The 25076-nt window shown below is 38.1% G+C and overlaps 1 protein-coding gene across 9 annotated transcripts in view; it reads right to left on the reverse strand.

The window, feature by feature from the left end:
* Positions 1-25076, reverse strand: part of LOC124075518 (dynein axonemal heavy chain 6-like) — a 157005-nt gene that overhangs the window by 69660 nt on the left and 62269 nt on the right. For 8 of the 9 annotated variants that reach the window (XR_009224396.1, XM_058571164.1, XM_058571165.1 and 5 more), the window contains 4 exons: positions 22259-22510; positions 19752-19880; positions 16073-16186; positions 14278-14421 (listed from right to left, as the gene is read on the reverse strand). Coding sequence is in view for 8 of the 9 variants with exons in the window: in XM_058571164.1 (XP_058427147.1) it covers positions 14278-14421; positions 16073-16186; positions 19752-19880; positions 22259-22510 (639 nt within the window). In the remaining variant the exon portion in view is untranslated. The remainder of the gene's footprint in view (positions 1-14277; positions 14422-16072; positions 16187-19751; positions 19881-22258; positions 22511-25076) is intronic. The other variant, XM_058571162.1, reaches the window with a different exon arrangement.

A 25076-nucleotide genomic window follows, 5' to 3' on the forward strand; every position in this document is an offset into this window, starting at 1 on the left:
GCAAGGATTAAAAGTCATTGACTGGTAGAAAATAATTTCAGTATATATTTGAAAAAAAGAATCATACCCAGGATACTTTAATAACTCTTAAGATTCAATTATAATAAAGCAAACAATCCATTTAGCCCATTAAGTCCCAAGTTTTCAACTCTGTAAATATTTAACAAAATTGACACAGATGCATTATAATAGGTTGGAACTCAAAATCTAGAGCTTATATATCCTTCATTTTTTCATACACACACACACACACACACACACACACACACACATATGGAAATGCTTTTTGAAAAATGTTCTTATCATTCATCTATTTGAATAGAGCTCTAAAACAATTATTTCAAAGTTACTAAGTAGTATATTTGTTTCTCAATTTAAGTTTTTATAAGTGGTCTATATCTGGGATAATGGGACAAAATGGGTTAAAATGGGCAAAAGATCTGCACAGACATTTCATCAAAGAACTAGGTATATGGTAAATAGAATATGAAAAGATGTTCACTAGAAAAATGCAAACTATGAACAGTATGAGATGCTACTACATATCTATTAGAATGACTAAAATTAAAATAAACAAGTAAACAAAAAACAAAGCAAAAAAGCTCCCTCCCAATAATAAGTGCTGGTGAGAATGAAGAGAAATAGATTCTTGTACTTTGCTGGTGCAAAGAAAACTAGCAGTTTCACATAAAGCTAAACACATATTTACAATAAAATATAAAAATTCTAATTAATAGTTATTTACTCACATGAATTGATAACTCTTATTCACACAAAAGCCATACTTGGATGTTTATAACTGTTTTGTTTATAATCATTTAAAAAAACCTCAAAGAAATCCAGATGTCTTTCAAGAGTTGATGAATAAAGTGGTACATCTATATGACAGACTACTACCATCAGTTAAAATAAACTATTAATATGTAAATATGAAGGAATCTTTAAAAATTCTAATTAACAGTTAATGCAATTATCAACTCTATCTAATCTTAGAATATTTTCATCACCCCAGTACAACCAATACCTACAGTATCTCTTAGTACTGTTATCTCTCCCTCCCCACAATGCCTGGTAACCAGGAATCCATCTTTTTAAAAGGATATTCTGGATATTTCATATAAATGACATCATGTACCATGAAGGGTTTTTGGTGAATAGCTTATTTTACTTACCAAAATGTTTTTGAGATTCCATCTATGTTGCAGTGTATCAGTGTTTCATTTCTTTTTACTGCTAAATAATATATAAGTGCTAAATAATATGTCACTGTATGGATACATCATATTTTGTTTCTCTATTTATTAGCTGTGAACATTTCAGTTTTTTCCTATGTTAGGCTGCTATGAACATTAATACAAAATTTTTGTGAACATAGGTTTCAATACTTTTTGGTAAATACGTAGGAGTGGAATTAGTTACATGGTACCTCTATGTTTAACATTTTGAGAAACCACCAAACTGTTTTCTAAAGTGGCTGTACCGTGTTACAATCCTACCATAAACATATGAGGGTTCCAATTTCTCCAGCTCTCTTCCAAAATTTATATATAATCTTTTTTGATCATAGTCATTCTAACAGTTGTGAAGCAGTATTTCATTGTGGCTTTGATTTGCATTTCCCTAAAAACTAACAATGTTCAGCATCTTTTTTTTTTATTTTTAATTTTTTATTGTGCGTTGTTCAAAACATTACAAATTTCTTGACATATCATATTCCACACTTTGATTCAAGTGGGTTATGAACTCCCACCTTCACCCCATACACAGATTGCAGAATCACATCAGTTACACATCCATTGATTTACATATTGCCATACTAGTGTCTGTTGTGCTCCGCTGCCTTTCCCATCCTCCACCCTCCCCCCTCCCCACCTCTCCCCTCCCCTCCCCTCCTCTCTCTCTACCCCCTCCACTGTATAACCCTGAGGGTCTCCTTCCATTACCATGCAATTTCCCTTCTCTCTCCCTTTCCCTCCCACCTCTCATCCCTGTTAAATGTTAATCTTCTTCTCCTGCTCTTCGTCCCTACTCTGTTCTTAGTTACTCTCCTTATATCAAAGAAGACATTTGGCATTTGTTTTTTAGGGATTGGCTAGCTTCACTTAGCATAATCTGCTCTAATGCCATCCATTTCCCTGTAAATTCTATGATTTTGTCATTTTTTAATGCAGAGTAATACTCCATTGTGTATAAATGCCACATTTTTTTTATCCATTCGTCTATTGAAGGGCATCTAGGTCGGTTCCACAGTCTTGCTATTGTGAACTGTGCTGCTATGAACATCGATGTAGCAGTGTCCCTGTAGCATGCTCTTTTTAGGTCTTTAGGGAATAGACCAAGAAGGGGAATAGCTGGGTCAAATGGTGGCTCCATTCCCAGCTTTCCAAGAAATCTCCATACTGCTTTCCAAATTGGCTGCACCAATCTGCAGTCCCACCAGCAATGTACAAGTGTACCCTTTTCCCCACATCCTCGCCAGCACTTGTTGTTGTTTGACTTCCTAATGGCTGCCAATCTTACTGGAGTGAGATGGTATCTTTTTTTTTTAATTTTTTTTATTGGTTGTTCAAAACATTATAAAGCTCTTGACATATCATATTTCATACATTAGATTCAAGTTGGTTATGAACTCCCAATTTTACCCCAAATACAGATTGCAGAATCACATCGGTTACACATCCACATTTTTACATAATGCCCTATTAGTAACTGTTGTATTCTGCTACCTTTCCTATCCTCTACCATCCCCCCTCCCTCCCCTCCCATCTTCTCTCTCTACCCCATACACTGTAATTCATATCTCTCCTTGTTTATTTTCCCATTCCCCTCACAACCTCTTATATGTAATTTTGTATAACAATGAGGGTCTCCCTCCATTACCATGCAATTTCCCTTTTCTCTCCCTTTCCATCCCACCTCATGTATCTGTTTAATGTTAATCTTTTCTTCCTGCTCTTCCTCCCTGCTCTGTTCTTAGTTGCTCTCATTATATCAAAGAAGACATTTGGTATTTGTTTTTTAGGGATTGGCTAGCTTCACTAAGCATAATCTGCTCTAGTGCCATCCATTTCCCTGCAAATTCTATGATTTTGTCATTTTTTAGTGCTGCGTAATACTCCATGGTGTATAAATGCCACATTTTTTTTATCCATTCATCTATTGAAGGGCATCTGGGTTGGTTCCACAGTCTAGCAATTGTGAATTGTGCTGCTATGAACATCGATGTAGCAGTATCCCTGTAGTACGCTCTTTTAAGGTATTCAGGGAAAAGTCCAAGAAGGGCAATAGCTGGGTCAAATGGTGGTTCCATTCCCAGCTTTCCCAGGAGTCTCCATACTGTTTTCCAGATTGGCCGCACCAGTTTGCAGTCCCACCAGCAATGTACAAGAGTACCCTTTTCCCCACATCCTCTCCAGCACTTGTTGTTGTTTGACTTCATAATGGCTGCCAATCTTACTGGAGTGAGATGGTATCTTAGGGTGGTTTTGATTTGCATTTCTCTGACTGCTAGAGATGGTGAGCATTTTTTCATGTACTTGTTGATTGATTGTATGTCCTCCTCTGAGAAGTGTCTGTTCAGGTCTTTGGCCCATTTGATGATTGGGTTATTTGTTTTCTTATTGTTTAATTATTTGAGTTCTTTGTATACTCTGGATATTAGGGCTCTATCTGAAGTGTGAGGAGTAAAAATTTGTTCCCATGATGTAGGATCCCTATTTACCTCTTTTATTGTTTCTCTTGCTGAGAGAAAACTTTTCAGTTTAAGTAAGTCCCATTTGTTGATTTTTGTTATCAACTTTTGTGCTATGGGTGTCCTATTAAGGAATTTGGAGCCCGACCCTACAATATGTAGATCGGAGCCAACTTTTTCTTCTATCAGATGCAGAGTCTCTGATTTGATATCTAGCTCCTTCATCCACTTTGAGTTAACTTTTGTGCATGGTGAGAGGAGGGAATTCAGTTTCATTTTGTTGCATATGGATTTCCAGTTTTCCCAGCACCATTTGTTGAAGATGCTACCCTCCCTCCATTGCATGCTTTTAGCTCCTTTATCAAATATAAGATAGTTGTAGTTTTGTGGATTAGTCTCTGTGTCCTCTATTCTGTACCATTGGTCCACCCTCCTGTTTTGGTACCAGTACCATGCTGTTTTTGTTACTATTGCTCTGTAATAGTAACAAGTAATTAAGTCTGGCATCGCTATACCGCCTGATTCACACTTCCTGCTTAGAATTGCTTTTGCTATTCTGGGTCTTTTATTTTTCCATATGAATTTCATGATTGCTTTATCCATTTCTACAAGAAATGCCATTGGGATTTTGATTGGCATTGCATTAAACCTATAGAGAACTTTTGGTAATATCGCCATTTTGATGATGTTAGTTCTGCCTATCCATGAACAGGGTATATTTTTCCATCTTCTAAGATCTTCTTCTACTTCTCTTTTTAGGGTTTTGTAGTTTTCATTATATAAATCTTTCACCTCTTTTGTTAGGTTGATTCCCAAGTATTTTATTTTTTTTGAGGATATTGTGAATGGAGTGTTTTTCCTCATTTCCGTTTCAGAAGTTTTGTCACTGATATACAGAAATGCCTTTGATTTATGCGTGTTGATTTTATATCCTGCCACTTTGCTGAATTCATTTATTAGTTCTAGTAGTTTTTTTGTAGACCCTTTTGGGTCTTCTAGGTATAGAATCATGTCATCTGCAAATAGTGATAATTTAAGTTCTTCCTTTCCTATTTTTATGCCTTTAATTTCTTTCGTCTGTCTAATTGCTCTGGCCAGTGTTTCGAGAACTATATTGAATAGAAGTGGTGATAGAGGGCATCCCTGTCTTGTTCCAGATTTTAGGGGGAATGCCTTCAATTTTTCTCCATTCAGAATGATGCTAGCCTGAGGCTTAGCATAGATAGCTTTTACAATGTCGAGGTAAGTTCCTGTTATCCCTAGTGTTTTCTAATGTTTTGAACATAAAGGGATGCTGTACTTTGTCGAATGCTTTTTCTGCGTCTATTGAGATGATCATATGGTTCTTATTTTTAAGTCTATTTATGTGGTGAATAACATTTATCGATTTCCGTATATTGAACCATCCTTGCATCCCAGGGATGAATCCTACTTGATTATGGTGTACAATTTTTTTGATGTGCCTTTGTATCCGATTCGCCAGAATTTTATTGAGGATTTTTGCATCTATGTTCATCAGAGATATTGGTCTGTAGTTTTCTTTCTTTGATGTGTCTTTGTCTGGTTTCAGAATCAGGGTGATGTTGGCCTCATAGAATGAATTTGGCAGAGCTCCTTCTTTTTCTATTTCCTGAAATAACTTGATAAGTATTGGTATTAATTCTTCCTTAAAGGTTTTGTAAAACTCCGCTGTATACCCATCCGGTCCTGGGCTTTTCTTGGTTGGAAGTCTTTTGATTGCTTCTTCTATTTCATCTATTGTTATTGGTCTGTTTAAGTTGTGAGTATCCTCCTGACTCAGTCTGGGCAAATCATATGACTTAAGGAATTTATCAACGTCTTCACTATCTTCTATTTTATTGGAATATAGGTTTTCAAAATAATTTCTAATTGTCTTCTGTATTTCTGTAGTGTCTGTTGTGATATTGCCTTTTTCATCCCGTATGTTAGTGATTTGAGTTCTCTCTCTTCTTCTCTTCGTTAGCATGGCTAAGGGTCTGTTGATCTTATTTATTTTTTCAAAGAACCAACTTTTAGTTTTCTTAATTTTTTCAATAGTTTCTTTTGTTTCAATTTCATTGATTTCCGCTCTGATTTTAATTATTTCTTGCCTTCTGCTACATTTGCTGTTGTTTTGCTCTTCCTTTTCTAGGGCTTTGAGATGAAGTGTGAGCTCATTTATTTGTTGGTTTTTCCTTTTTTTTGAGGAATGACCTCCAAGCGATGAATTTCCCTCTTAAAACTGCTTTCATTGTGTCCCATAGATTCTGATATGTTGTGTCTGTATTTTCATTTATCTCTAAGAATTTTTTGATTTCTTCCTTTATGTCTTCTGTAACCCATTGATCATTCAGTAACATATTGTTCATTTTCCATGTGATGTAGGATTTTTCCTTCCGTCTTTTATCATTGATTTCCAGTTTCATTCCATTATGATCAGATAAAATGCATGGTATTATCTCCACCCCTGCATATTTACTGAGGGTTGCCCTATGGCATAATATATGGTCTATTTTTGAGGAGGATCCATGTGCTGCTGAGAAAAAAGTATATCCACTTGATGATGGTTGATATATTCTATATATGTCAGTTAAGTCTAGGTTGTTGATTGTGATATTGAGTTCTATAGTTTCTTTATTCAGCTTTTGTTTGGAGGATCTGTCCAATTGTGAGAGACGTGTGTTGAAGTCACCCATAATTATTGTGTTGTGGTCTATTTGATTCTTGAACTTGAGGAGAATTTGTTTTATGAATGTCGCAGCACCATTATTTGGTGCATAAATATTGATAATTGTTATGTCTTGTTGGTGAATGGTTCCTTTTAACAGTATATAATGTCCTTCCTTATCCCTTTTGATTAATTTAGTCTTGAAGTCAATTTTATTCGATATGAGGATGGCCACCCCTGCTTGCTTACGAGGACCGTGTGCATGGTATATTTTTTCCCAACCTTTCACCTTCAGCCTGTGTATGTCTTTTCCAATCAGATGTGTCTCCTGGAGGCAGCATATTGTTGGCTTTGTTTTTTTAATCCATGTTACCAGCCTATGTCGCTTTATTGGAGAGTTTAAGCCATTAATGTTTAGAGTTACTATTGATATATGGTTTGTACTTCCAGCCATGTTTGATTATTTATCTTCTTCTTCTTTTTTTTTAATTTAGTTTGTTTCTCCATGGTTAGCTTTCCCCCCGCCCTCTGTCTTTATAGAGGCACTTCCCACTGATGGTTTTGGTTATTGTTTTTCATTTCTTCCTCGTGTAGTGTTTTGCTCAAGATGCTTTGCAATGCTGGTTTTCTGGCTGCAAATTCTTTTAGCTTTTGTTTATCATGAAAGATTTTTATTTCGTTATCGTACCTGAAGCTTAATTTTGCTGGATACAGAATTCTTGGTTGGCATCCATTGTCTTTCAGTGTTTGAAATACGTTGTTCCAGGATCTTCTCGCTTTCAGCGTCTGTGATGAAAAATCCGTTGTTAACCTTATTGGTTTACCCCTGAATGTAATCTGCCTCCTTTCTCTTGTAGCTTTTAGTATTTTCTCTTTGTTCTGTATATTGGATATCTTCATAACAATGTGTCTTGGCGTTGGTCTACTGTGATTTTGTGTGCTCGGTGTCCTGTATGCATCTACAATTTGTATATCCGTTTCCTTTTTTATTTCTGGAAAGTTTTCTGTAATTATTTCTTTTAGCAGGTTACTCATTCCCTTGGTTTGAATCTCTGTACCTTCTTCTATCCCGATGACTCGTAGGTTTGGTTTCTTTATGTTATCCCATATCTCTTGGATGTTTTTCTCGTGGTTTTTAACCAGCCTTTCTGAGTTGGCTAGGCTCTTTTCAAGATGATATATTTTGTCTTCATTATCTGATGTTCTGGCTTCTACTTGCTCCACTCTGTTAGTGATACTCTCAATTGAGTTTTTAATTTGGTTTATCGTTTCCTTCATTTCTAGAATTATTGTTTGGTTTTTTTTTATAATCTCAATCTCCTGATAAAGATGCTTAACTTCTTCTTTTATCTGTCTATGTAATTCATTTTCAAAGTGTTCTTTCACTGTTTGGATTTGCTGTCCCGTATCTTCTTTAAGGTTCCATTCCATCTGTCTAAGGTATTCCTTGAGTTCTTTATATGACCATTTTTCTGCTGACTCTAGGTCCTCCTGAATATTTAGGCTGTCCTTCATTGTTTGTACTCCTTTTCTTCCTTGCTTTTTTATGCTGCTCATGTTACTTCTTGTTCTGTTTGACTGCTGAGTTACTGTTTACTCTTATAGATTTATTTGATGCTTGAGAGGAAAGATATTAGAAGGGAAGGGAAGAAGTCACTAAAGAGAATGAGAGTAAGCAGGTAGAATTCAAGGAAGGGGGAATAAGAAGATTGAAAAGAAATGAAAAGACAAAAGAAACAAGAATAACAAAGATTAGATAATAAAGAAAGAAAGAAAAGACGAAAAAAAAATTTTAACAAAAATAATAGTGATAATAAAAAATGAAAATTAAAATTAAAAAAATAATAATAATAAAATAAAAAAAATTAAAAAAAATAGAAACATTGAAAAAAAATTAAAGAACAACAACAAATAAAAATTGAAAATGAAAGAAAAAGAAGAAAAAAAAAAGAAACAAAAAAGAAAAAAAATGATAATAATAATAATAAATGCAGTCCTAGAGTTCTATTAACTTCTCTTCCAGTAGGTGGAGCTGTGCCCACTGGGCCAAGCTTCTCCTCTCAATAGGTGGGAACCATTCACTGTGCAGCAGCTCTTTCTCCTAGACTGGGCGGGTCTCCAATCCTGAGTGTCTAGGGCCTTGTCTTGTGTTTCCTCAAGCCAGGCCGTGCTCACCTGTGGCGCTCACCACAATACTGGCTGCACGCCAGGTCTGCTGCTCCTGGGAGCCCTGTTTTCATGAACACCTGGGCTCACTCTCCCTGTTTGCCTCCCTCAGACCCTAAGTTTGTAGTGCTTGGGGCTGAGATCCCCCAGCGAATTTGCTTGCCCTCCTGTAGCCACGCCCCCGGTAGCTGGTGCAAGAGACCTCAGTTGTCATCACTGGTGGGAGCGGTAGCCGGGAGTTCCGCGCCGCGAGTCCCGCGCCACTCCTGATTCCCTCGGTCTGGTTATTGCATTCACAGGAGAGCTGGGAGTGGCCCTTAAGGTTTCCCCGCTGTGTGGAGAGAGATGGCTAGGGGATTACACACCTGTCGCGCTGGTTTCAATGCAGTTATCTCCTCCGCCCGTGACGCCATTTCTCTGCCATGGTGATATCCCATGCAAATGGTGACCGTTTGTTCCCTTTGACAGATGACCAATGCAACGGGTGGGTCCTGACTGTCTCTCCCAATCCCCGTTTCAGTCCTGTGGCCACTGCCTATGAAGGCTCGGTTGGCTTTTACCTCTGTAAGTTCCTAAGGGCCGGCCAATTATTTCAGTGGGATCGTTAGTGCTGAGTCACACGAAGCAGGCGAACCGGAGCTTAATTGCCTCCGATTCGGGCTCTGTGTGTGTGTTCTGAGGGGCCCAGCCTGTACACCCCAGATCCACGTCAGCTCAGCATTGCCTAGTGATCCTGACAAACAGCATTTAGACAGTTTACGGCTCCCTATGCCCGCGCAGTTGAAGATGTCAGAGACTTGATCTCTCTGCGCCTGCCACCATGTTACATCTCCTCAGTGATATTCATGTTGCCCTTACAGCTTCCTGGTATAAGCAAGTTCTTGGGATTATACAAACTGCTGCTTCTGTTTCCAGTCCAGATTTCTAGAAATGAAACCCTGCCGCCGTCGCCTCCATCTCTGGGCCGCGCTGACGAGCGTCGCGCTTGTCTGCGACCGTAGCAGAGCTGCCCTGGCCTCCGCAGCTCTTCAGCCCGGTGCCAGGCCCCAGGGGCCCAAGCGGCTGCCGCCGCGGCTCTCCGTCCCCCTCCTCCGGAGCACGGGTCCCCTGGCAGGGGGGTGCAGAACGACCCCAGAGCAGGCTCTGCCCGAAGGTGCAGCGGCGAACAGGCCACAGAGACGCTCGAGGCTGCAGTCCAGCCTTCGGAGGACAGGGCTCGGCACGCAGCCCAGCTCCAACCTCTAGGTGCGGCTGCCGGACAGTGTATACAGAGCCATCAAGACAGCAAGCAGAAAGCAAATGGCGGCTCCCGCGGAGTGGATTTTCGGCACAGAAACCACAGCCCCGCCAACAATCCCAATCCACAAACTCTCCCTGTATAAAAAATATTCAAAAAAAAAAAAAAAAAAAAAAAAAAGGCGGGGCGCACTGAGCTTTCTTTGCCTCGGGTACTTACAATCCACTGCTGATTACACATTCAGCTTCTCCACCCGGAGCGAAGCGAAAGAGGAAGCAGATGGGAGCAAAGCGCCCGCGGCTCTGAGCAGCCAAGCATCTCTTTTTCGATTTCTTTGTTCTTTCTGCTCCTTGGCAAAGTGGTCCACTACAGATTAACGGTGAAAGGAGCTTTAACAGACTGTGCGAAATCTCTATTAAAGCTGCTGCTTTGAGCACCACGCTCAGCACTTCAGCAACCCCCTTAGGCAGCTGCAAATTCTTTTAACTTTTGTTTATCGTGGAAGGTTTTAATTTCATCTTCCATCCTGAAGCTTAATTTCCCTGGATACACAATTCTTGGTGGGAACCCATTTTCTTTCAGTGTTTGAAATATGTTATTCCAGGATCTTCTAGCTTTCAGAGTCTGTGTTGAAAGATCAGCTGTTATCCTGATTGGCTTACCCCTAAATGTAATCTGCTTCCTTTCTCTTGTAGCTTTTAAAATTCTCTCCTTATTCTGTATGTTGGGCATCTTCATTATAATGTGTCTAGGTGTGGGTCTCTTATGATTTTGCACATTCGGCGTCCTGTAGGCTTCTAGGATTTGGGATTCTGTCTCATTCTTCAAGTCTGGGAAGTTTTCTCGTATTATTTCATTGAATAGACTGCTCATTCCTTTGGTTTGGAGCTCTGTACCTTCCTGTATCCCAATGACTCTTAAGTTTGGTCTCTTAATGTTATCCCATATTTCTTGGATGTTCTGCTCATGGTTTCTTAACAGTCTTGCTGAGCTGTCTATGTTCTTTTCCAGTTGAAATACTTTGTCTTCATTGTCTGATGTTCTATCTTCTAAGTGTTCTACTCTGCTGGTAGTATTCTCCATTGAGTTTTTAAGTTGGTTTATTGCTTCCTGCATTTCTAGGATTTCTGTTTGTTTGTTTTTTATAACCTCTATCTCCCTGTATAGTTGATCCTTTGCTTCCTGGATTTGTTTGCGTAATTCATTGTCGAAGTGATCTTTCATTGTCTGATTTTGCTGTTTAATGTCTTCCTTGATACTCCAGATCATCTGAAGCATGTATATCCTGAATTCTTTATCTGACATTCCATCTGCTGCAGCTGTTACCTCTTCTAAAGTTGTGTTGACCTGCATTGCTTGTGGTCCTTTCGTTCCTTGTCTTTTCATACTGCTTGCGTATCTTTCCTGCAGGCGCGGGCGGTGGCTCTGCTCTCTCCTTATTCCAATTGGGGTGTTGTGGCTACCACGCAGGCAGGTCACTGGGCCTGTTCTGGGCGCTGGCGGCAGCTCTGTTCTGCCCCTACTCCAATTGGGGTGACGAGTGTACCACGCTGGCAGGCCACCGGGCCTGATCCGCCAGTCAGTTGCAGGTTTGCCTACCTTGCAGGCGCGGGCGGCAGCTCTACTCTGCCCCTACTCCAAATGGGGTGACGTGTCTGTCGTACCGGCAGGCCACTGGGCCTGTCCCGCTGGTCGGTCACAGATCTGCCCACCTTTCGGGCACGGGTGGAGGCTCTGCTCTGCCCCTACTCCAATTGGGGTGTCGTGACTACCCCGCCTGCAGGACGCTGGCCCTGTTCCTGGCACGGGCGGCGACTCTGCTCTGCCCCTACTCCAATTAGGGTGGTGTGTGTACCACGCCGGCAGGCTCCTGGGCCTGATCCGCCGGTCTGTTGCAGGTCTGCCTACCTTGGAGGCGCGGGCGGCGGATCTGCCCTGCCCCTCCTACCACGCCTGCGGACCCCTGGGCCTGATCTGCAGGTTGGTCACAGCTCTGCTCACCCTGCGGGCACGGGTGGTGGTTCCGCTCCGCCCCCACTCCAATTGGGGTCACGTGGCCACCACACCGGCAGGGCCTGATCCGGGCGTGGGAGAAGGATCTGCTCTGCCCCTACTCCAGTTGGGGTGATGTGTGTACCACACTGGCAGGCCACTGGGCCTGACCCGCCAGGCTGTCACAGGTCTGTTTACCTTGCAAGTGCGAACGGCGGCTCTGCCCTGCCCCTCCTACCACGCCCATGTACCACTGGGTCGCGGGTCTGCCCACCTTGCGGGTGCAGGTGGCGGCTCCGCTCCGCCCCCTCTCCAATTGGGGTCACGCGGTCACCACGCTGGCGAGCCGCTGGGCCTGCTCCGGGCACTGGCGGCGGCCCGGCTCCTCCCCTCTGGCTCGACGACAAATTGAGGAGACTCGGGTGTCTGTGCCTCACCCCCCCTACCAGGAGACCAACTGTTTATGTCGTCGCTGGTATTGATGAAGTTCTCTCCTCCGCCGCTTTCTGATGACATCAGATCTCTGCCATGTTGGTATCCTATGCGAATGGCAGCATTTCGTTCCCCTTGCCGGGCAACCAAAGCAACGGGTGAGTCCTGACCGGCCCTCAGCAGGACCCGGACCGAGAAGCAGTTTCCGCGGGCTCCTAGCCCCGGGCCAGGGAAGTTCCAGGAGCTGGAACTCGGCCGCTCTGTGTTCGGTGTAAGCTCCTATAAGAGTAGGCTCCAAGAAGCAGTCCCCGCGGGCTCAGTTCCGGGAGCCGGAATTCGGCTGCTTAGTGCTTGGTGTATGCTCTGATAGGAGCAGGGTCCAAGAAGCAGCCTCCGCAGCCCTGGGCCAGGGCAATTCTGGGAGCCGGAACTCGGCCGCCCCGCGCTCGGTGTTCGCTCCGATAAGATCAGGTTCTAAGAAGCACCCAGGCACTGAACCCTAGCAATCTGTCTGCAAGCCGCAGGCGAATGGCAGCCTGAAATTACCTGTTCTATGGCTGAATGAGCTGCGGTCAGTCGAAAACAGGGATGGTGACGTCAGCTTTCCAACATGGTGGCTGCTGGCCTCCTCTGTGGTCTGACCGGTGTGGAGAACCGAGATGGACCGCTTCCTTCCCCCGTCTCGAACCCGGAATTCAGCCCTGAGTACGGTGCTTGCACGGCTGGCAGAAACTGCAGCGCTGTATCCCTGCGTCGCTATCTCCTCGTTTCCCAGCACGCGCTGCAGACTCTAGCCGTGGGGCGATTTGCTGAATAAGCAGTGTTACCCTCCGTGCAACAAACCTCTCGCGTTTGAGTCCCCGTAGCCGATCCTCGTGCGATGGAAATCCTTCCTCCAGGTTCCGGAGCACCCCACTATTGCTGGAAATTCCTAACAAGATAGCCTTTAGCCGTCCTGACTTGTCATACTCCCACACAGTGAAGCAGCACACAGGGGCAATGCACTCCCCTCGCCGCCATCTTCCTCTGTTCAGCATCTTATCATGTGTTGTTTGAAGAAATGTCTTTTGGATATTTTTCTCAGTTTAAAAAGTTATTTACCTTTTTATATTTTAGTTGTAAGAGTATATTATGCATTGTAAATACTAGTACAAGCACATGGAAGAATCTTAAATGCATTTTTCTAAGTGAATAAAGCTAGACCCAAAAGGCTGCATTTGTTACTATTCTATTTATATAACACTCTGTAAAAAACTTCAATCAGAACAGAAAACTAATCTGTGGTTGCTTGAAATAGTGATGGAGGGAGGGGCTGGCTATAAAGTTTTCTATCCTGAGAATTGGGGTTGATGGAGCTTCTGTATGGTATTGTTGTGTTGGGTAGCTGATTACCTATTTGTAAAAACCCATAGGACTATATACCACAAGAAGTGACCTTTCCTATGTGCAAGTTTTTTTTTTTTAAAAAAAAACTGTATTTTGAGGGTATCCAAAATGGAATGCAGACCATGATAAATGGAATTATTTACAACTGTCTGCTATAACTACACTAAAGACAACAGGGAAGAAACAAACCGACATGTAAGTTTGGGAAAGTGTTTCATCCATATATTTAAGCTTAACAAGAAAAAAACATGGCAAAATTTCCCTTTCCTATCAGTTTCAAAGAGTCAGCCCTGAACACCTACTGATTAGCTTCTCAGCCTTCTTCACATCACAACACAACAGGAAAATGCTGTTGTTGTATGGTGCACAGGAGCAAATGGACAAGGCTATCTTCACCTTACCTGGCTGTTTGAGGGCACAGCAGATATGTTTCTTGGCACAAATACTTCATATTCCTGCATTATGTATCCTACCACTTGGGAAATTTGTATTTTGAATGCTTTTTTAACCAACACATTTAACTGTATGATTTGGTTGGTCAGTTGAAGCTATGAATGCAGTCTGTGCTACTGAAAACAAATGAATTGGACTTTCTTCTCTCTGCAAAATTAACTTAATCAGGAAATATTTTCTTATTTTGGTATCTTAAGCATCAATTAACAGCAGATTCACCTGAGTTTCTGAAATAATTTCTAACAACCTTACCTTTTCTTTCATTTTTTCCACTTTACTTTTGATCTGGGGTACTACATTGTTGGGTGGCAAGCCTTTTTCCAATTGATTCACAATTTTGGCATATTTAGAAACCTGACTGTTTAGGAATTCTGGATCCAGGGAGTCAAATTTGGACTATACAAATTAGAAAAAGAAAAATCTAAGTTAAAATATGATAACAGTCAAGCTTGAAGTAGCAAAAAGTATTTTACTTTACAGTTATGTTTTCTAGCACTTATATTGCTAATCTGAATCAACTCTCTCTGTATTTTTCAAAAGGCTTTACTTGTCAAAATTGCTAATAATATATCAGACATCAACTATTTATTCATATATTTGTCTCATCATTAAATGCATTATAATCCCTGGAATTTATTACTGAGGCTTAATACTTGTAGAGTCTTCTAAAGAAAAAAATAACTATTTTTACTCTTTTAATCAGAAGTTTCAAATAATGCATGTAATGCAAATATTTTAAAGGTGTACTTCTACTATATGCATACATCTATAATAGTATGTGTTATATTAGCATATAAGTGTACACACTTTGATATCAGACAATCTTATGGATTAAGGGCAATAGAAAATTTGTAAATCTTCCATTTTCTTTTTTCCCCCTAGATTCAGCATTTTCCTTCTGTTCCTTAAAGAATTTTCTTGTGCATTTTCTAAGGTGAGTGCTGTAAAATATCATGGAAATCATAAAATTCTCTAAGCTTCTTCCTTACTTCTCAGAAGAATTTTTTTTACTTCTGAGATAAGTGACAGATAAATTATAGGAGAATAACTAAAACTCCCTGATATTAGACCATATATTTCGCTTTTTTTTCTTCCTTCCACAAAAAGGTAAGTTCTATGAGGGCTTAGACTCTGTCCTTCTTATTCTCCACTGTTATTACCCACAGCTAGAACATGACTTGAGAAATGTTTCTTATGTCACTGTTTTTTGACCCAGACATGTGGCTTCTAAGTATAGGCTCAGCACAGGTAGGATGAATATGAAGTATAAAACATGACTTTTGAAGTTGATGGTATTTCCAACATGTCTATATCACATATGAAAGTATCAGTGGCCATATTCTGCCTCCTAGATGGTTGACCCTTATCAAGGTTTGAATATAAGGACATCCTAGAAACTATTATGGATATTGGTACTTGGCTCCCTGATCAGGTGCTGGGGATATAGCTCAGTTGGTAGAGTGCTTGCTTTGCATGCACAAGGCCCTGGGTTTGATTCCCAACACACACACACACACACACACACACACACACAGAGAGAGAGAGAGAGAGAGAGAGAGAGAGAGAGAACTACTGAACTCTCTAGAGAGGATTCTAGATCTTCTTTTTCTAATCTTCTATCACACTGAACAAAACAGTTTCTTTTTTAAAAGAATAATAAGAATATAACTTTTAGAAAACAGAAACCTAAAGCATGTAGATAATAAAAATCCTACAGTCCTCAAGATCACTGGAGTATATCATGATAACAACATGTTTTGAAAGCACAAAGAAGTTAGGTATCATGCAATGTGGTCCTTTGGTGCCTTCATCATTTATCCTCCTTAAATGGACGACCCAAGAACCCTGCCAAAATACTTTTTGTCATTTAGTGACAAAAAGACCTCTTGTACTTTACTGGAAAACCAACAAAAATTCCTGAAAAATTATAACCTTGAATTTTTAATGTTAATAAGAATATACCAGGTTGCTATAAATGATAACCGATGTTATTAGGGTTTTAAGTTTAATTTAATAAAAACTTAAGAAATGAGAGCTTTTTACTTACCTTTAACCATTCTTGTTGGAGTTTATCCCATTCAGAGTAAGACTCCCAAAGCAATTGTTTGAGCTTCAGTTCAGCGCTAACTTCTTCCAAAGCTTCAAACTTGGACACTTCTACCTTTAAAAGCATAACAAATAAAGTGAATTACTTATTTTCAGATATTAATACCTTATACTATCTTTCTATTACTAATACTTAATACAGTGACTTCTTAGCACAAGATAGATCCTAAATGGGGAAATAAAAGGAAAGACAGAAACACATGAAAATTTAGAATACCATGAAATCCCACACATATTATATTTTTCATTTGAGTAACAAACTATAACTCTTAATATTTTTTAAAACTTAAATATATTTTTCTCCAAAGACATAAATACTATAAGACCCCCATGTGCATGCATTTTTTTATTTGGACCAGACACACATGTACATGCCTTTCTTTTTTGAAAAACAGATGAGTATTCAGAGGTATTGATTTCCTTCATGGCTTCTGTATTTGGATGATAGATGATTGTGTGGTAGCTGGCGATGGGCAGGATAGTGAAGTTTAAGATAGATAGGACAACCTGTTTTTCACTTTGTTAAACCCCCATGAACTGCATATACACGTACAAAAAAAGAAGAATTCAAGAAAATCTGAAGAAAGTATTTTAATGAGGGGTTTTAAGATTGTCTTGGCTTGGAAGTGGGAAACCTACAGGGAGTTGGTTGCACGGAAATTGTTGGGCTTTGTGGTGAACTGGAGCCAGTTTTTCATTAAGAGCTGGAAATAATTTCCTGCAACCAAGATCATTTAGGTTTTCATTCCTATTCTTCAAATGGTTAAGAGCTGCAGAAAGGTTGGGTCAGAGACATTCATGAAGGCAGAATCATCCAAGTGTAGATGAAGCATGTACAAAGAGGGATATACTTCTATTTCAGGCTGTTTTTTTAAATACTTTTAAACTTATGTTTTTCTTTTTATTGTGGTAAAAATACATAATAAGATCTAGCTTTTTAACAAATTTTTAAGTGTACAGGGTTGTTAACTATAACAATATTAACAATGTTATACAGGAAATCTCTAATGCTTTTTCATTTTGCATAACAGAAACTGTGTGCTCATTTTCCTTCACCTCAAGTCCCTGGCAACCACCATTCTACTTTCTGCATTTACAGTATGACTATATTAGATATTTCATGTAAGTGGAATCATGCAGTGTTTGCCTTCTGTAACTGGCTTATTTCACATAGCATAATGTTCTCCAGGCTCATTTATGTTGAATATAACATAATTTCCTTCTTTTTAAAGACTGAATAATATTCTGTTGAATGCATATGCCACATTTTCTGTATCCTTTTATCAATTGATGGACATTGAGGTTGTTTCTACATCTTGACCATTGTTAGTAATGTTGCAATGGCCGGGTGCAGTGACACACACTTATAATACCATAAGGTATTACAGCTCAGGATGCTGAGACAGGAAGATTGTGAACTCAAAGCCAGCCTCAGCAAAAGCAAGGCACTAAGCAACTCATTGAGACCCTGTCTCTTATAAAAAATACAAAATAGGGTTGGGGATGTGGCTCAGTGATTGAGTGCCCCTGAGTTCAATCCCTACTACCAATCATAATCATAATCATAATCATAATCATGTTGCAATGAACTTGGGAGTGCAAATATTTCTTCAAAATCTTGGATGTAAATCAGGATTCATAATCTATATGAATATATGCCTAGAATTTGGATTGAGAGGTCATATTTTAGTTCTGTTTTCAATTTTTTGAGAATCTACCATACTGTTTTTCATAGTGATTTCATTTTTCATCCCCAAATAACAGTATAGAAGGTTCCAATTTCTCCATGTCCTCACCAATACTTGCTATTTATTTTATATTTATAATGGTCATGCTAATAGGTAAGAAGCAATACCTTGATTTGGTTTTTATTCATTGTTTTGGCCGATTAGTGATGCTGAGTATCTTTACAACTAGCCATTGGCCATTCCTATATCTTCTTTGGAGAAAAGTCTATTCAATCCCTTTGCCCATTTAAATATCACATTATTTGCTGCTTGATGTTGAACTGTAGAAATTTCTCATATGTTTTGATAACTCCTTATCAAATATGTGGCTTAAAAGACATTTTCCCCTATCTTGTAGGTTGACTTTTCAACCCTATCTATGGTTTCATTGGCAGTACAGAAGCTTTTGAGTTTGATTTAGTTCCATTTGTCTGTTTCTGTTTTTGTTGTCTTGACTTTTGGTGTCATATCCAAGAAACCATAGCCAAGAACAGTGTCATGAGATTTCCCTGTCTTCTAGGAATTTATTATGTTGCTGTTTAGCATTCTTTTGTCACAAATTGAAGGACTCCCTTTAGAATTTCTTATAAAGTATGCTTAGTGATTATGAGCTTCCTCAGCTTTTGTTTATCTGGGAAGGTATTTATTTCTTCTTAATTTTTGAAGGGTAGTTTTGCCAGATATAGTAATAGTGGTTGGTAACTGATTTTTCATTCAGAGCTTTGAATATATCATCTTATTCCTTTCTGGCTTGCAAGGTTTTTGCTGAGAAATCAACTGACAGTCTTATTGAAATCCCTTGCATATTTTAAGTCACATTTCTCTTGGTGTTTCCAAAAGTCTCTCTTTGTCCACTGATACTTTAATTATGATGTATGTCATTATTAGTGTGGACCTCTTTGGGTTCATCCTTTTTGAAAAGTTTTTGGGCTTTAGTCTCAATAGTGATTTTCTACTCTACATTTGGGAAATTATCGGCCATTATTTTATAAAATAAACTTTCTATCTTATTTTTTTCTCTCTCCTCCTTTTTGGATTCTCATAAAGTGAAAATTGGTCTGCTTAATTATCTCCTATAAGCCCTTTAAGCCATCTTCACTTTTTAAATTTTTTTTCCTTTGGATAATTTCGAGTGATCTGTCTTTGAGTTCACTAATTCTTTCTTTGCTTGATCAGGTTTGCTTTTAAAATTTTCTAGTAAATTATTCAGTTCATTTACTGTATTCTTCACTTCCATAAATTTTGTTTTTTTTTAAAAATACACATTTTCCCCATCTCTATATTGAACTACTCACTTTTCATGCACCATCTTCCTGTAATTTTTAAGCATATTTATGACTGTTCTCTTTTCCTGGTAGTCTTTCTAAAAATTGCTAGAAGCACCTGTATCTCTTTTTCTTTTGTCTTCATATTTTTTAAAGACACATTTTTTTCAGCTTTTTAAATCCACACTTTCAGGCCTGGTTTAGGTGAGGATCTCTTCTTTCATTAAATTAGAACATCAGTGCAAGCCAAATCAGGCAATATTAATGGAATCATAACACACATATGAGTGTAAAAGAAGTTTAAATCTTAAGAAAGGATAGAAGGTCTTTAATAAACCAAATGTAAAAGTCCATATACATTTATCTGATAATTTTCTATAATTTACAATCACTTTTTAATAACAAAGATATATTATCTATTGGGGAGATATATATATATATATATATATATATATATATATATATATATATATATTTAAAAGGCAGAAACATATCAAATTTTGTAATTGACACTGTAGCATAACAACTAACACATAGTTGACCAAACACAAAGTGTTTATGATCACATTGTTACGTGTACTATTTCTATGCACACATTTTAGAAACAGATATACAGAATTGTCATTACCTTGAAATTCTTCTGGTAGGATTTATATTGAAAGGCACGTTTTTGAAGATCATCTAGAACACTTTGTAGATCACTTAAAATATTCTTTATTTTTTCTTGATCAGTGTTAATATCCAAAATCTGTGGATCCTATAAAATTAAGATAAATTTTGGTTAGTAATGACTATTTTTTGAGGCAGAACAATTAAATTAAATTAATTAATAAAGACTAAATATGATTTAAAAAGATTAATAATGATTAGAAATTTTTTCTTAATTCTTTTTTCTGAGTGTCAGAAACCATGTTAAAGACAAATGCTTTTCCTGAATATTAAGGGAAAGCATATATATTGTAAAATGTTGACATGGTTACCTAATGTATTCTTCATCATCTGCTTTTATTTCCTATATTTCTTTACCCAATATAACTTCAAAAAAGGAGAGGTGAACGTAACAAAAAAGAGAAGAAAAAAGGACATAAGAAAAATTCCCAGTGTACAATAAATAAAAGGAAAGCCCTTTGAATTCCGAAGAGTCTGAGGACAGTAAGGAAAAACAAACTCAGTTATTCCTATTGTACTCTCCCAACATTTTTTTCTGAAACAAGATATGTGTGTTTCAGGGGCGTGGGGTGGGATTACCTACACACCAAAGTGACCAATCAAGTCTGTATCAGACCCCAGCTAAGTATCCTCCAATTCAACTCCGGAGTTAGCCCACAGGTTGAGGGCTAAGTCTCCATAATTTCCCCTCTTCAGATGCCAATTGCAACCCCCAGGTTTTTTGACATGTGCTTTTGGCTATAAATTGGTGTTCCCATGATTCCCTCCCTAGGTTGGATTAGTTTACAAGACTCGTTCACAAAACTTAAGGACATACCTGATTGGGTTTACCAGTTTATTATAAGTTTTTTTTTACAATGCATACAGATGAAGAAATTCATAGGGTGAGGTATGGAAGAAGGTACAAGGAACTTCCATGTCCTCCCTAGGTTATCACCCTCCAGGACCTTCAGATGTTTAGCTATCTGGAAGCTCTGCAAACCTGTACTTTCAGGATTTTACGGAGATTTTATTGCATAAGCATGATTGAAGCATGGACAACTGTATTGAAATGTGATTGGAAAAAAAAATCTAATGCTAATAGAAAGCTCAGGTAGATACCAAAAATAAAGTAAAAGAAATACTGTATGATTCTAGTTAATCATAAGTTCAGAAATAGGCAAAACTTATTTATGACATTAGAATTCAGGGTAGTATCTGCCTCTGGAATAGAACAAAGAATTAATGAATAGGAGAGAGAGCGCATTAAAGGTAACAGTAAGACTATAGTGCTTGACATTCTGAGATGCAGATACATGATGTGTTCACTTTCTGATAATTCATTAAAGTATACAGTTATTACATTGATATACACTTTCATCTGAGAAAATACAAATATTCTTCAACACAAAACCAAAAACAATGTTAAGTTCTTAAAACAGAGCTTGATAAATAGGAAAAACACAATGTTATCTGCCTTTACTATTTCTATGTCAATGTGTATAAGTGTATATTATAATCTTTAATATCTGTATTTTATTTCCGAGTGAATTACCTTCATGTATTTTACTAATCTCTTTTGTACTTTATTAATCATCTGTTGATGGACATTGAGTTTTCCATTTTTTAAACTGTTATTGTAACTTTACATGGTTTTATAATTCTGTGGTAAGATTTAGCCAGTGCTAATAATAAAATAATAAATCATTACAAAATGATTATTTTCAGGAAGACTTTAGTTAAGAGTCATCTAGATATCTATTCTAAATTCTGAATCTTTTCTATAGTAAAATTGATACAATTTAACCAAATAATCTTTGATATCATTTAATTTAATTTAATTTAATATGCTAAGCAAATTTTAAAACTGTGAAAACAGTTATAAATATTTGAAGAAGTAATAAAAACACTCATTTAAAAATAATAATGCGGGCTGGGGATGTGGCTCGCCTGGCATGCTTGCGGCCCGGGTTCCATCCTTAGCACCACATACAAACAAAGATGTTGTGTCTGCTGAAAACTAAAAAATAAATATTAAAAAAATTCTCTCTCTCTCTCTCTTTCTCTTTAAAATAATAATAATAATGCTAGGAAGATTAGAAAATTCAATATTACATATAGACTTTTCTTGTGATAGTCTGGAATTTATTCAGTATATAAAAACAGAGGTTCAGAAACACTTTAAATAGCAGCTCAAAGATATTGTTGACAGTTAATAAAAACAAATTTTAAATCAAGTAAAGTGAAGTATATTTCCAAAATGGTTTGAAGCGTAGATTTTAAATGTTCTTACCACAAAAAATAAATGTATAAAGTGATAGGCAGGTTAATAAGCTTAATATATTTAATATATTTCACACTATGTACATGTATCAAAATGTCATGTAAGACACTATAAATATATACAATTTTTCAGTTATATTTTAATTTAAAAAAACTATAATAATCAAACTTTTCTCAGATTAAAAAAATCCTTCTTTATCTTACCTGTGCTTGCAGCTTTATTTCATTCACTTCTTCATTTAGATCTTCAAGATCTCTACCCAAATGCAGAGAAAATTGTTTAATGCTTGTTTCTCTGTCACCCACTGCTCTATCAATGGCATTCCGAACAGCAATAATGGATGGCTTCATAGTTGCAAAAACAGCAAAGTCTTCAGGAGGTGTAGCTATCTGATACTGTTCAATAAGCTTGTACATTTGAACCACTACATTCCCTTCATCTTCCAGGCTTTCAATCTAAATGGAAACATTGGTTATTCATTAATAGTAGAGTTCTATTTTACCCTTCAAGTTTTTTTAATAGGAGACAACCACTGTGCAATATAAACATCAAGCTGTGAATGGTCAGCACAGGAGGAGTTGTGTTTTTAACACTACAATCAAATTGGCTGAAGTTGGCTGGGTGATAAATACAGTCATTTATGGAACACAGGTAAACCAGGCCCAGGAGGTAAGTGGTCAGAGCTGAGAAGTTAGTAATGCACATAGAAATGTTATTTCTCTCTCTTTCTCCCTCTGCCCCTCTCTTCATTTTTCTTTAGCAGCATTAAGCAGTGCTAATATTTAATGTCTTTCAAGAAAATATATTCTGTGGGGATGTTCAGCTTTAATGTCTTAGTTTTCAGGCATGTATGCTGAGCAGTGATTAGTCCCAGAACAGCCCCTGTGGTAAGGACAGTCTTTGTTCCTGGCTGCATAAGTTCAGAACATGATCTAGGTTCACTATTGTTTAAATTATTTTGTTATATCCAAGTGATACTTAACATCTTCATTTTGATGTCCTACCTTCTATGGGCAAAAACTTCCTGTTTCTCTTAAATTTCTGGCAAGAAAGAACACAATGTTATCTAAATTCTCCAGTTTGGGAGAAATCCTCCAATTGCCCCAGCCCCCAAGTTTTCCTTGTTAGGCAGGAAGCTGCCATGTTCATATTATTTGACTCAGTCTCTAGCCATAAGCTGAACTAAGCAGCATAGTTGTGGGTAGAGGCCATATGCTTTCAGGTGGAAGCAGAAGGCAGCAGAATACAACAGACACTAGTATGGCAATATGTAAATCAATGGATGTGTAACTGATGTGATTCTGCAATCTGTATACGGGGTAAAAATGGGAGTTCATAACCCACTTGAATCAAAGTGTGAAATATGATATATCAAGAACTATGTAATGTTTTGAACAACCAACAATAAAAATTAAAAAAAAAAAAAACATAAGAAGATAACTGCAGAGAGCCTTTTAGAGAAATAGTTCTCAACCTGTAACTTAGGCAGAAATGACTTTGGAAAGTTTATTAAAATAAACAGATTGCCGAGCTCTTTTGGAATTTCTGATTCAGAAAATCTAGGGTAGGGTCCAAGATGTGTATTTCTACCAAATTCCCAGGTCCTAATAATGCTGCTAGTTTAAAGATCACCTTTGAGAACCACTGTTCTAGAGAGGAACAGAGATGAGAGAAGGAGGAGAGGCCTTTTCTGTTTCCTTATGCTATTCTATACTCTAGTTCTTATCCTTTTAAAGGCCTCTCTCTATTCATTCCTTTGTATTCCAAAAGATTTCCAAGCAAACTTAGATTAAACATTCCCACTTTCTAAGCTATCTATATTAGTTTTGATTGCTTTCAACAAAATGGCTAATATCTCAAACAAGTTATAAATAGAAATCTCTCTACACCAAGATCTGTTAATCATCCTGTATTTCTTATACTTTGGATAAGCATATATCCAGGTTTCCTGGGAGTGTCTTGGTTTATATTTATTGTCCTGGTATAATACTTTATGGTGTCTCTTTTACTCTCAGAAATGTATTATGCAGCCTAACCTGCCTGTACTGGTATGATACTACTATCAGCCCATCAACTATAGAAAGATACCTAGGAGTCATCTCAGACTCTTTGCTTGTCCTCTTATTCAGTTGTCCTTTCACTTATACTTAACCTCTCTAGAATTCATTTCTTCTCTCCTGCTTTAGCAACACACAGTTTACATAGCACTTCCCCAGTTCCCAAATCCTGTTTTTGTCATCTTGCCTCATGTCTTTGTTATTGTTTTTTTTCTCTCTCCTTGAAATGCCTAGCTAAATGTTTGGTGTATTTTAGCACATACCTTAAATACGCTGTCCTCCACAAAGTCTTCTGTGACCCATAGACAAGAGTGATTAAAAAAGTCCTGGTCCTTACAACTGTTTCTTGTACCTCTACTAATTGTATCATAATTGTCTACTTTCATTCTAGACTCTGATCTCCTTGAAAACAGGTTTAGTTATTGTTGTAATCTTTGTATTCTGCTAAGTAAGTGTTCTCTAAATTTGCTGACTGAATGAATGAAGTTACAAAAAAAGCTATCTGTGTATGAAGAGCATCTCCTTAAGGGAAGCTACTTCCCAAACATACTACCCAGAAACCATGAATAAATTCCTGGAGATGGGACAGTCTTGTTTTCTGTACACAGCAACTTCCTATTCTAGAAACACACTAAGCCTTTGATTATGATATGATCTTACCCTCCCCTAACATAGTTGATAAAATTGGAGCGGGATGGGGGCTAAATCCATTTACTAGATAGTAGAATCACTATTGGAAGGATAAATTATCTTCTTTTGTGGCTGTTAGACTTGCAACCTGTCACTTGGGAGCTGCTGGTGGCCATGTTTGCTACTACAGGATGAAGTAGCAGCCTGATTGTATTGGAAGAGAAGTGAAGCAGACCTTCAAAGAGATATAGAGAAGAAGAGAAATGCAGAGAGAAGAGATGGAGAGTGAAGACTAACTAGGATTCCTAAAGCTGACCTGTACTGATTCTAATCA

This window comes from Marmota monax, unplaced genomic scaffold (genome assembly GCF_021218885.2).
Source record: "Marmota monax isolate L192 unplaced genomic scaffold, Marmota_monax_Labrador192_F-V1.1 WCK01_AAM20220418_F8-fsc00420, whole genome shotgun sequence".
Taxonomy (NCBI): domain Eukaryota; kingdom Metazoa; phylum Chordata; class Mammalia; order Rodentia; family Sciuridae; genus Marmota; species Marmota monax.